General features: G+C 37.2%; 1 protein-coding gene and 1 long non-coding RNA gene across 3 annotated transcripts in view; one reads left to right on the top strand and one right to left on the bottom strand.

The window, feature by feature from the left end:
• The window catches only part of LOC116090419 (fatty acid desaturase 2-like protein FADS2P1), a 39445-nt gene extending 35212 nt beyond the window's left edge, over positions 1-4233 (top strand). The window contains exons 11-12 of the mRNA XM_031370879.1: positions 1105-1230; positions 2463-4233. Coding sequence (XP_031226739.1) covers positions 1105-1230; positions 2463-2511 — 175 coding nt within the window. The 3' untranslated portion in view covers positions 2512-4233. The remainder of the gene's footprint in view (positions 1-1104; positions 1231-2462) is intronic.
• A 1966-nt stretch (positions 4234-6199) lies between these two features.
• The window catches only part of LOC116092053, a 51746-nt gene continuing 44225 nt past the window's right edge, over positions 6200-13720 (bottom strand). For both annotated transcript variants that reach the window (XR_004119162.1, XR_004119161.1), the window contains exon 3: positions 6200-6360. This is a non-coding gene — a long non-coding RNA (uncharacterized LOC116092053). The remainder of the gene's footprint in view (positions 6361-13720) is intronic.

Here is a 13720-nt window from a genome sequence, read left to right as displayed (position 1 = left end):
CCATATATCCTGAGTTCTAAGAATAGGGGCTTCTGTGGTGGGACCAGTAACGTAGTTACCATATATCCATCCTGAGTTCTAAGAATAGGGGCTTCTGTGGTGGGATGAGTAACGTAGTTACCATATATCCTGAGTTCTAAGAATAGGGGCTTCTGTGGTGGGATGCTGGAGGTATGTGAAGTGTGAATTCACGTGCCCACACATATTTCGTTTGTTGAGGAAACCTATGAAAAATTATAGCACTTGAGTAACCAAATTTTGTTGAAATTTAAGTGCAGTTTAATATAACTAACAGGTTAGGGCCAAAGTCATAAAATAACTAAGAATGAAATCTAGTCACTTCTAAAATTCACCAGTGAACCTAAAAATAACCTTCCAATTAATCAGTGAATTGGACATACAATAAAGAACTGGAAAATGGTAACATTTGGACATCTGGTCTCCCCAGAATGCTTACAAGATGCTTCTCATGGTTCTTTATGGGAAGCTACATCTAGAAGTCAGAGAACAAAAGAGTTCTTATGGTTTTAATGCTGTTTTTTCAATCTTTATTCTTTATAAATGCTTGAATACCCTAGCAAAAGAAGGAGGAGTTACATATTATTAAAGAAAATATTCAGGTCAAGAAAAACTACTGGGCTGCGAAGTGCCAAGCCTTGGCAAAAAGGCCTCTCTTAAATTCCAGTCTGAGGACTTCAATTTAAATGTCACAATAAGTCCTGAGTGAATTCTTGGGTGTTCAACAGTGTGTTTTAGATGGGAAGAACATAAGAGAGGCAAGAATGAAGGAGACATAATCTGCTCTTTTAACCAATTCATAATGCTAGCTTAACCATATTTTCATTTGACCTGACCAAAAATACACATATTAAATGGCTGGCATTTATCCTCTTAGCATTTTCCAAACACTTGCCATCCATATGGCTCGTAGAGATGTTAAAAAAGAAGAGTTTGGAGGTAAGATATTTGGTTTACTAGAGGCTTATACTAGGTCAAGTTTGGGTCTACATTCCTGGTACTATTTTATTTAGAAATAAAAGAAATAAAATCCCTTCTGAGTTTTTCTTTATGTTTAAATCTCACATCTGCTGTTTGTTTTCTTAGCCTCTTTCCCACAATGCCACGCCATAATTACCACAAAGTGGCACCTCTGGTGAAATCATTATGTGCCAAGCATGGACTGCAGTATATAAATAAGCCCATATTGAAGGCCTTTGGAGATATCGTCAGGTAATAACTCAACTGCTTCTGCTCATAGCTCTCATTTTCCTTTCTTCCCAGTTTCTAAACTTTTTAGCAGCTTTTGAACCTTTCATCTAATAAGTTTGTTAAGAAACACAAGTATCAACAATAATAAAGGCACACAAATATTTGCCATTTACCCCTACTTGACTCTAGGTATTTCTTAGTAGAAATACCCTTGTGTCATCCATAAATCAAATTTCCTGAAATCATAGCTATATAAGATTTGTCTTTGTACTTATTCCCCATAGACCTCTGGAGATGCTTTAGAATTTAACATGGTAGGAAAGACCATCAAATCTTCTGATCCACTGGAGAAACCATTAATGTGTAGAGGCATGTAATACAAGAATCAGTCAGGGTAATTAGCCATGTGTAGTTAATTTAACAACAAATACATATGCATGCCCATGCATTTTCCTGCTGGACATGCTACTGGACAAATTTAAAAGCACTAGTCTGCGTTTAATAATGTTCTTTAAAAAAATAAATAAGGGGAATATTTTGAAGGCTGCCATGGCCACATCTGATCTCATCTGGCTCCTTCAGACGCTCCACATTCTTTTTCCTTTCTGTCATGTACACGTCTGTCTACCTCCACTTGCTGAAAATTCCCTGTACCTAAGCATCTTATCCCTTTGCCACTTTTTCTCATGCCTACAACATCCTTCAAAGCGACCACTCCTCATTTCACCTTCTCAATCCTCAATTATTCTCTAAGGCTCATTGCATTTCCCCCCCTTAGCCAGCCTTCTATCTCAACACTAAATCTATCATCATCACAGTCCTTAATATAACCTTGATTAAACAGCTTGCTGAGTAAACAGTTATTTAATGCTTATCTTTCAAGACAAAGAATCTTTATGGCCAGAAATGATTTCTATCTCTTTTGATGTTACATTGCTAAATCCTAGAAATTCATCTTCAACATTATAAACTAGGTGAATATAGTATGAGTTTATATTTAAGTATATGGTATAGAAGAGAATAAAATGAAAACTAAACTCAAAATTTCTCCCTGAAAGAAAGGCAAAGTTATCTGCTAAAAGCAATTCAGTGCAATTTAATCCCCTTCCCTGGTTCACAGACAATGACATTTATCGTATATGACTAGAAACAATATTGTCTTAAAACAAGCAGTTAATCTGATAAATGTTTCACAGAGAATCAATCCCTTTGCACTGAGTTTCTCTTTCTGACAATTTTGTCTTCTTCTCCAGGTCCTTGAAGAAATCTGCTGCCCTCTGGGTGGATGCTTACTATGAGTGATGCAGAGCCTTGCATTTATTGATATCTCTGAAGAGGGTGATGGCTGTGCTTGTGCTTGTCTCTGATTAACTGAGAATTAACTGGCAAAGGCGGCATATATAAGTGTCCCAGGAATGTGAATCCCAAGAACACATATCAATCTCTCTCTGAAGGTCTTCTCTGATACTGAGAGGAAGAAGAAACAGAAGTGTGACTTCTGTCAGAATAACAAAAGGAAGACACTTTACTTTTTCATTAGGGTCTTGGACTTAGTTCCAATAAACCTCAGTGAAGTTGTTTCTATGAGGGGTATGATATGATATGGACAGAAGCGGAAGTGAGAAAAGTAAAGATTTCTGACAGAGCCCATTGGAAATCAGTGTACTTGTTCTTAGAAGAGAATTGTTTATTTAAGACATTCCTGCTGAAGTATAAATTTTTGCTTATTTCCTTTCAAATAAGTGAACTTCAAAATTTGATTATAATTAACATTAAAATACCTTCAAATGCTTGTCTTCACTTTGCACATGCAGTATTGTAAATAAGACATGTGTGTTATTAGTGTACATTTGTATGTGTTTCTATATGGAAAAATTAGAATTTCTATGGTCTCCTTAAAGAAATCCCTAAATCCAATTCCAGTAGTTACTGCTGAAGATTTGTTTAACAGTGTTTCTGTTTGACTGAAGAATAATATCCCTTAAGTATAGAATTGGGTTTCCTACTCCTTATGTAGCAGAGCAAAAGTCCCCAAATATTCTTACTGAATTCTACCTGAATGAAGGAAAGAGCTCCATTTTCTATAATAAGAACCATAGGCTATATCAAGTCTTTTTGTACCAAATTAAGCCAGTCTTAGCCATTTCCTCTCTCATGAGAAAATTTCTCAATTGATCAGTATTTCTATTCTTTTTGTTCAATCTTGATTCCACTCCATATTTTACAGATTCTCTAATTTACCTCTTAAGATCTTTTGACTGAGGGTTACTTAAAAACACATGTTAATGAGTGATCACTTTCAGTACCACACTAATTTCTTTTGTTAAGCTATTTCATGAAGGGCATAATAAAGCATGACCTTAATTTCAAGGAAAAAAAAATGTGTAAGAGCAAGGCTTTCTTTCATAGCATTCAGCAAAACAATGTTGTTGATTTATCTGTTTCTGAAGTCTTAAGTAAACAGTCATTCATCCCTTCTCCCAAAGCTCCTAAAAAAAATACTATAGGTTTGTTTGCATTTTAATTGAATTGCTGAAAAGAATAGAACATTTAATCACTCACTCTCCCAAAGGTTTCACAGACACACAGACCAAATAGAATAAACTCTCTGGAGAAGAGATGCTAAAATGGTCATAATGTCCAATGGGAAAGTGGGGCAGAGGATGAGAAGGATGCAGAGTTCTGTCCACTCAGAGATTGCTTCTACTGCTAGTAGAGACACAGGTGATTTCTCCTATCTGGGCTCAGACTTGCATGTGGGTGAAGTTGCAATCTGGTGGCTTTCTCTAGTTGTACCTGATCTGGTTCCAAGAGCATCCCAAGCTCTGCTTTTTTGGAGGGGAGGTGGAGAGTTAGGAAATAACAAAAAGTTTTGCTGCACAACTCTAATTACCTAGTCAGTATTAAAATATGGCTACTTTTGAAATTCTGCAGATCGTTCATTACTATGAAATAATAGGGAATGTAGAGAGACTATATGGAAGAAATGTAAAATTAGTTAAATAAATAAGATCTACCCAGCTAGTCCTGAGCTTTTCTTTCCTAGGAGGTTTGGATTACTACTCTACTCTGAATTCTTTATTCTTTATTAATCTGAATCTATTCTTCATTATTCATCTGGCTAACTTGTGTTATATAATCATAGTGAAATTTCTGTGCTCACCCTAGCTCTGAATAAAGACTGAGAAACATATATTTATTAATTATAACTTTAAGCCTTAGATTACTCTTGTCCCCAACTATTTCTTATACCTTAAATGAACCCAAATATATTAATCTAGATTCTGCCATGTGACTCATTATTTACCTCTCCAATAGTCCTGGAGTGCTTCTTCTGCCAAGTCTGACTGGCAAATCTTCCCCCACTCCTGATTCTTTTTCTAGAGTTTCTATCTCTCCTGGAAATCCTGCTTTGTAGAAATTTTTAATCCCAATCCAGGGTTTCCACCCCACTTGATCATTCAGTTCCCAGGTAAAAGATATATACAACCTTATAATAAGCCTTAAACAGCACAAGACCTGGGTAGATATCTACCTTCTATGCTATTAGAATCTACTTTTATATTGATAACCCAGGTTATTACTTACTATGTTTCACCTGGGCTCCTCTTAACTCCAATTGTCCAGCCATCAGGAACATGTTTTCATGACTCATCTAACCCATAGCAGCTTCTCCTCCTCCTTTACCTTCTTCATCTCTCCTGAGTCTCCTCTGACCCCAAGCCCCAGGATCCGAAACCCTATACATATCTTTTGTGCCCAACTATTAGCTGCCAGCATCTTTATTTACCAATCAAAAATAACTTGGCTACAAAATCACATAACAACACTTGAATCTACATGTAGTCTCATCTCTGGGACAACCAGGTCTTGGGGGCCCAATATTACCATTAAATACAAGCAGCATCAGACCATCCCACTTTACTTCCTTTTCTTTCCTCCTTTGCTTTTTATTAAACCAATAAGAAAGTGAAAGATGAGATGTTTACAAAATATGATGTATCCATATGAATAACTGCCAACAACCGGTCTGTGATCAACTTTCTGCATGGAAATCAGCATTTGAATAACACAAAGATAGTTTTTACACTGCATAAAAAGATCACTTATCAGTGTTGTTCTCAGAATGTATACATATCTTATAAGTTACGTAGCTTGTTGGCATATAACTTTTAAAATGTCTACTACGATCCTCTGTATTTCTGTGGGTTGCGTAAATATACACACTAAGCCATGTGCTGTCTGGTAATTCATAAGACAAGTTAGAAAAGGGACCAAGAGAATTGTAGAAACAAAACTGAAGTTTTGGGGGGCTGGGGTCTGTGGAAAGGATACAAGGTAAGAAGGGAGGTGAATGACAGCTCAACTGGAAACAGTGTGAGATGATAAAACAGGTCAGACACTGGATCAAGAGAAAAGACTTTGTGGGGGAAAGAAGATGAAGGATAAACAGAAGAGGAACAGAAGGATAAAAACTAGAAAAAACATAGCAGGATCAAGTGTTAGAGAGATTCAATGTGGAAATGTTAATAATCTTTATTATGAGTATACTGGGAATGCACTAAGCAATAGGGCTGTAATAAAGATCTCAGGGTTATTTCATTTAAAGACTCGAGAGCCATGATAATTTTCCCACTTTCACTTTTTTACCCATGTATCAGATTCTATACTCTGAAGAGCAGAAGTAAAGTTACCTACAACGCATCAGTCTCTTAAATTCTAACTTAGTGATCACTGTTCAGAAGTTGCAAAAACTGTTTATGCTCCCTTCCTCTAAAGAACAACTAAACAATAAAAAATACCAAGTACAAACACCAAACATCATACAGTGAAATATAAAATTATTTGGGATTTAGAATTTAAAAAGATGATAATTTTACTGATTAGTATAGCTGTCCAGTGGCCACGGAGAACTGGGTATACCTGAAAGGAGAGCTGGGGGTGGAATAGAATGAACGCACAAGAGAAATAACGAGCCTAGACAAAGTTCTCTGATCAAGTCTCAAACTTTAATGTTCAGCTCTGAATATATATGGGAAAACCCAAGGACCGGTCCCTTTGTTTCTGCTGGGTTCTGTTGTTTGTTTCAGCTGGATTGAGTTGCAAAGGGAATTCTTCAGCATTTCAGCAGGCAGGCAGTCGCTCAAGTGTCTGGCAGGAAGAAGTAAATGTAGTGAGGCCAGGCACCTGGTTCCAAGCCATCAGAGACTTGTTTAGCCAACTTAAGGCTGGGGAAAGGGAACAATTGAATATATCAAACAAACTAAAATTTACTCCATAACTAGATAATCATGAATATTTTTATAATGTAAGGTTTTTCTGATTTTAACATATTTTTGAAAAATGTTAATATGATTCCTTCCAATAAGAAATAAGCTTTATTGTGTATATAAGAAGCATTTCTAGGGTTAGTAAGATGGCTCAGTGGGTCAAAGGCATATGCTGCCAAGACTAACAACTTGAGTTCAATCCTTGAGACTCACATGGTCAAGGAAAAAAACTGCAGCAAACTGTTGTCCAACTACCACATATTGCTAGCACACACACAAGCAATACAGGACAGGTCCTTCTTGGATGACCTACACTCATCAAACTTTAAAGACTACTGAGATCTGGGTAACTTCATATGGAGAAACTCAAGCTGACTCTTAACCTTTCTTTAAGAAAGTTAGATCCTGCATAAATACATAATATCAGGATAGTGAGACTTATCAAATAATTTGTAATGACAAACATGAATCAACCCAGGTAAAAATCCATTCTCCCTGCGGTACTATTTGGTTGGCTTTCCCACATAACCTATCTCCTTGTTCTTTTTTGGTTAAAAAACATGATAATTTGCCTAGGTTTTTAGCGAGGTAAATGAAATAGTGCCAGAAACCTATATTTTAATTCACTGTTATTAGCTTTATATTTTATACTATACAGTGAAATTATACAGATCACTTACCTCAATCTCATACCTAAATCTCCACATCTTTGAAATAGGTATGGTGCATATTACGTGGCTACATGCACTACTAGCAAGAGTGTAATAGTCAAAATGATTCAGGTGAATGCAATGATTACATTAGTGAGAACCTCCTTAGATTATTATAATTATTATAATGAGAGGTTTCCCTATTATAGAACTACTAATCCAAAAAGAATATAAAGTTACCCACACTAACAAGATAGAAAGCCTCTGACTCTTCTTTACAATGATGAGGACACTCTCTTAAAATGAGAGAATTATGAATCACAAGTAAGAGCATGAATTTTCCTTTTGTAACAAGTACCAATTATGAGCCACCTACAAATTCTGAATGTCCCCAATTCTTTAGAACCAGCTTGCAGAACACAGATTGAAAGGGAAAAAGACATCCAAGGTTCTAGTTACCCAACCACTGACTAGCCATATGAGTGTCCTGTTGTTTTTATAGCAAATCTTACCAAAGAGAGTACTGTTTGATGGTTAATATATAATACAGAAATTTCTTGAGTGCTTCCTTGATAGTAAACTGCTTTCTGTGTTCAAATTTAAAAGTACAGAAATTACAAAATTTTGAATTTAAATTCTATTGAAAATGTGAATATACTTAAATACTTTCTCTTTTCCAGAGTTGCTTATGAAAGTTTAAAAACAGAAACCTTGGAAAAATTTTGCAGTGAACATCTCTGTCGCTATCACATGATTTCAACATCAATATTTTAGTAACCTTCTTTATCCTGTATCTCTCTACCTAACCACTTCTCAGTGTACTCAGTAGCCCATTCTATTTTATGTATTTCAAAGTAAATTTCCAGTGGCTACTTTAAAATATTAGTTTCAGGTAATTCAGAGAGTATAATATATTTTATCCCCTTTAGTAAACAATTGATAAAAATTGTGTTGCAGCTTTACTTCTAAAAAATTATAACTCAGTGCAGCATAAACTTTCATTTAGATGTGTGTGTGTGTGTGTGTGTGTTTAAGTTTTTATGTGTCTATATATACATTAATCATTCTCTTTCATTTGGCAACATTTCTTAAACATCTATCTGCATGGTCACTGCATGATCACGTATTGACTCTGGTGAAAAGCAAAAAGCAAATTCTAGGAACTTGCACTCTAGTGTAGAAAACTATTAGTATGTTAGTAGAAGAAGATCAAGATAATCACCTCTAAAGAAAATAAAGTATGATATCAGCATGATCATAATCAGGAAGCTGATCAGACTTGATGGTAAAGGCCTTTAATCCTAGAACTTGAAAAGCAGAGGAAAATGGGTCTCTATGAGTTAGAACAAGTGTTGTCGGCATGGTAAACTCCAGTCCAACTTAGGGCTACATACAGAAAGGGTGTCTCAAAAAAATCCAATAATAGTAATCAAGAGAGTACTTAAGGTGGAAAACACAAGGTGAATCTCTGGTCATTGTTACCTTCCTTCTTCACTTCAGTCATCGGATTTCTGGTAGCCTCTGCTTGGGGGCTAACACCTGGGAGCTAAGACAGATGCTCTCTGTTGACTGTTTATTTGTCTTTGAAGAAGTCACCTGAGCATGCCCACCGCCTGAGTATGCCAGCTGCCTGAAGATCTTCTGAACCTGGGGACTTTGGCACCTGAACTTTCTTTGTAGTGTAATCTAGAGACTTGTTTTTGGTTTCTCCTGTGACTATAGAAACCCTGGTTTATTCTCAGTAAAGTGGAGCCTTGATTGGGATGCAACTTGGCTTCGTGTTTTCTCTTTGCATTTCAAACCCTTTATTTCAGGTCCTTTATTCCCTCCTGGCTGAGAAGAACCCAGTGCCTGAAACTGCGGGCAGTTTCAGGTCACCAGAGACAAGTACAAAAATCCTGAGATAGAAACAAACTTTAGTTCAAATAATTGAGTAAGTATAAGTACCAATGTGTGCTGGCTAGTTCTTTGTCAATTTGACACAAGCTAGAATCAACCAGAAAGAGGAAGAAGAATATGAGAACTGAGATATTACTTCAGACAAAGAAGAGAGGGTTTGGAAGAAGAAAAGGGAAGTAAGAAATGTCATAATTATATTATAACCTCTTTGATTAAAAAGTGAAATAAGAGCATATGTTTCTCTCAGACATGAAGTTTCTAGTATTAAAGGAACACCCAAGTGACGATGTGTACCAAGCAGAGGTGTACTTAGCATGCATAAACCCAGAGGAATTTGGATTCATTCCAGAATAAGTCTGCAGTACATTTAGATTTAAAATTTAAATTAAACTACCACAAGAAAAAGACTGAAAACCACAACTGACAATAAACAGTAACCATGCCTTTAGAATCAAACATAAGTCAAGATCTCTGCAACATGAACTTTCTTGAAGTGTTTTCTACACATCAATTAATAAGAAGTTTCATGACATCAACATTCTATTTACAAATGTTACCAACACAAATATAAAAACAAAGATTTTTTTAAAAGAAAAAACAAGCAGCAGGTAGGGTGGTCCATACCTGTAATACATCATAATGGGGGTGGTGGATTTAGTGGTACCAGTACTGCTTCAGAATCGGGTGGCAGACATAGAGGTACATACCTGCAGTCCCGCTAAATAGGGTGACACACATAGTCATATGTACGTGTGTGACAAGGACTAGTGTCTTCTTGGAGAGGGGTTCCTAAGAGAGGCGGCATTTGAGAGAAGTGAAAAATAAACAACTTGAAGTCAATCATGGGTACAAGCTGATGGCCTTTCTTCTGCTTCAGAGAGCTTTCTCTGGAGATCTAGAAACCCAGACCACTTATCCAGATACCTCAGTTCTCAAAGAACCAAGGCCAAGTCCTTTATTTACATATCAATTCAGTTATTTACTCCAAGTTCCCTTTTGACAATATGAACTAATTAGTACCCTCAGAGCTCCCAGGGACTAAACCACCAACCAAACAGTACACATGGTGAGACTCATGGCCCTAGCTGCATATGTAGCAGAGGATGGCCTAGTTGGTCATCAATGGGAGGAGAGGTCCTTGGTCCTCCGAAGGTTCTATGCCCCAGTATAGGGGAATACCAGGGCCACGAAGCAAGAGAGGATGGGTTGGTGAGCAGGGGGAGGGGGAAGGGAATAGGAGTTTTTGGGGGAGGGGAAACTGGGAAAGGGGATACCATTTGAAATAAAGAAAGAAAGAAAGGAAGAAGGAAAATATCTAATAAAAATTTTTAAAAATACTTAATAAAATTGTCACAAACTGAATCCAAGAACACATCAAAACAATCACCTTTCATGATCAAGTAGGCTTCATCCAGGGATGCAAGAATGGTTCAATATACAGAAATCCATTAATGTAATCCAATGTATAAACAAACTCAAAGAAAAACACCACATGATCATTTCATTAGATGCTGAGAAAGCATTTGACAAAATCCAATACCCCTTCATGATAAAAGTCTTGGAAATATCAGGAATTCAAGGCCCATACCTGAATATAGTAAAAGCAATATTTAGCAAACCAGTAGCCAGCATCAAACTAAATGGAGAGAAACTTGAAGCAGGAAAGGCCCAGAAGAAATGCATTTTAGGAAAGATTCCTGCTATTTATATGCCTTTTATGTTCTTATTAAACATATATACCAACCACTAGGTACTAGCCCACCCTTTTGAACAGATCTCTGCAGACCTACAAAGATGTACTATCTTGTAGTAATGCTAGGTAAACAAATAGATAATAATTCTATAGAATTCCTGATTTGATTTAAAAAAAATTAGGAAGAAGTATTTAGGTATTAGTGGCTAGAAAGATGTAATAAATTTAGAATTAAGAATGTGCCCACTCCTCAGAATAGTAAGTAAAGGCTACATAATAAGAAATACAATGAGCTTTCATAATTACACTGAAAAGAGAAATAGACTTGGGACAATTTTGTGTTCAAGAAAAAACAACTAGGTCCAAGGATAAAGCCACAGGTATGCACTATGATAAGGCAGGGCTGTGTAAAAATTGTTTCTTTGAACTTTTAATGAGTATACTGTGGTAAAACAATGCGTTGAACTTAATATCAACACTTTTCTGTAGTTCCCAGTTTATGTAACATTTTATCTCAAAGGTAATTTTCTAAAGAACTTTTTGTCTAAAAAGTATAAAAAGACCAGAGAAACGAAATAAAGTTTTTGATTGAATGGTTTTGCTTGGGAAGTTCTGCCCCATCCATCAATCCATCCATCCATCCATCCATTCATCCATCCATCCAAATGTATATAATTTTTGTCTATGTTTGTGTATATGTATATATGTGTAGGCATGCACAAATAATTGTGCAGTTGATTGTGACAGGTCAGAACAGGCCTGAGTGTGGGTATATGGATGTTTGAATATATATACATATTTGCCAGTATATGGCATGTTTATTTTTTTAATTACTTTCATTTTCTTACAGTCTAGCCATTGCCCGCTTCCGGTCCACCCTCCCACAGTTCCTCATCCCATTCCTCTTCCCCCTGTCTTCAAGAGGATGCCCACCCCTGCCCCAGGCCTCCCTACTCCCTGTACCTCAAGTCTCTGGAATGTTAAGAATGTCTTCTCCCACTGAGGCCAGCCTAGGCAGTTCTCTATTTATGTGTGTGTTGGAGGATGCAGACCAGCTAGTGTATGCTGCCTGGTTGGTGGCTCAGTGTCAGAGAAATCTCATGGATCTGGATTAGTTAGTTGACTGCTGGTCTTCCTATTGGGTTGCCCTCCTCCTCAGCTTCTTCCAGCCTTTCCCTAATTCAACCACAGGAGTCCCCCATTTCAGTTCAATGTTTGGTTCTAAGTATCTGCATCAATCTCAGTCAGCTGCTTGTTTGGCCTCTTGGAGGATAGTCATGCTGTCTGTTAGCACACCGTAGCATGAGTAAAAATGTAAGGCCTTGGAGCCTCCACTTGAGATGGATCCCAAGTTTGACTGGTTACTGGACCACATTCCCCTCAGTCTCTTCTCTGTTTTTTGTCCCTGCAGTTCTTTTAGACAGGAACAATTCTGAGTCAGAGTTTTCGACTGTGGGATGGCAACACCTTCTCTCTGCTTGATGCCCAGTCTTTCTACTAGAAGTAGGACTCAACGAGTTACCTCTCTCCACTGTATTTTCTACATGGTTCCTCCACCTCCCCACCCCCCAAAGTTGCATATTTCTATGCATTCTGCTGTCCCTCAAGGCTTCTCTGCTGTCTCCCCTCCCATACCTGATCATTTTCCCCTTTCCCCTTCCCCCACCCCTCTCCTACACAGGTTCCACCTGGTCCCATCTTTAATTTCTTCTTATTTCTTCCCTGACCAAGTTTTCATTGGACAGACAGCTGTTCAGTTTCCATGGGTATGTGCGTTTTCTGTTTGTTTTGTTGCTATTGAAGTCTAGCCTTAGTCCTTGGTGATCTGATGGAATGCATGGGATTATTTCAATCTTCTTATATTTGTTGAGGCTTGTTTTGTTTCTTGATTGCTGATGATTGAGAGTTTTGCAGGGTATAGTAGCCTGGACTAGTATTTGTGTTCCCTTAGGGTCTGCATGACCTATGTCTAAGCTCTTCTGGCTTTTCAGGTCTCTGTTGAGAAGTCTGGTGTAATTCTGATAGGTCTGCCTTTTTATGTTAATTGACCTATTTTCCTTACAGCTTTCAATATGTTTTCTTTGTTCTGTGCATTTAGTGTTTTGATTATTATGTAACAAGAGGATTTTCTTTTCTGGTCCAATTACTTAGTGTTCTGTAGTCTTCTTATACACAAGGCCATTTCTTCTATGATTTTGTTGAAGACATTTTCTGGTTCTTTAATCTGGGAATCTTTGCTCTCTTCCATTCCTATTATTCTTAGGTTTCATCTTTTTATTGTGTCCTGGATTTCCTGCATGTTTTACATTAGGAGTTTTTTGTGTTTTGTATTTTCTTTGACTGTTGTGTCAATATTTTCTAAGGTATCTTCTACACCTGAGATTCTCTCTTCTATCTCTTGTATTTTGTTGTTGATGCTTGCATCTGTAGCTTCTGACTGCTTTCCTATGTTTTCCATTTTCAGAGTTGCCTCCACTTGGATTACTTTATAGTTTCTACTTCCATTTTTAGATCTCAGACCACTTTGTTCAATTCTTTCACCTGTTTGATTGTGTTTTCCTGTATTTCTTTAAGGGACTCATTTGTTTTCTCTTTAATGGTTTCTACCTGTTTACCTGTGTTTTCCTGTATTTCTTTCAGTGAGTTATTTATATCCTTTGTAAATGACTGTATTATCTTCATGTGATAGGATTTTAGCTCAACATCATTGTTTTCTGGTATTCTGGGGTATTCAGAGCTTGCTGTGGTGGGAGAACTAGTTTCTGAGGTGCCAAAGTATGTTGACTTCTGCTGCTTATGGCCTTGTGCTTGCTTCTCACCATCTGGTTTTCTCTGGTGTTAACTGGCCTAGGTGTCTCTGTCTAGAGCCTACCTCCTGTGTTCCTGGGTTGCTGCAGGTCTCCTGTGTTAGCACCCAGAAATGGCGGCAGATATGGGCAGGTCCACAGACCTGTCATCAAGGCAACAGCCACCATATTCCCACAATCCATTGGGTTCAG

The sequence above is a fragment of the Mastomys coucha genome, unplaced genomic scaffold, assembly GCF_008632895.1.
Source record: "Mastomys coucha isolate ucsf_1 unplaced genomic scaffold, UCSF_Mcou_1 pScaffold15, whole genome shotgun sequence".
NCBI lineage: Eukaryota > Metazoa > Chordata > Mammalia > Rodentia > Muridae > Mastomys > Mastomys coucha.
This window is presented reverse-complemented; position numbering and strand designations above follow the sequence as displayed.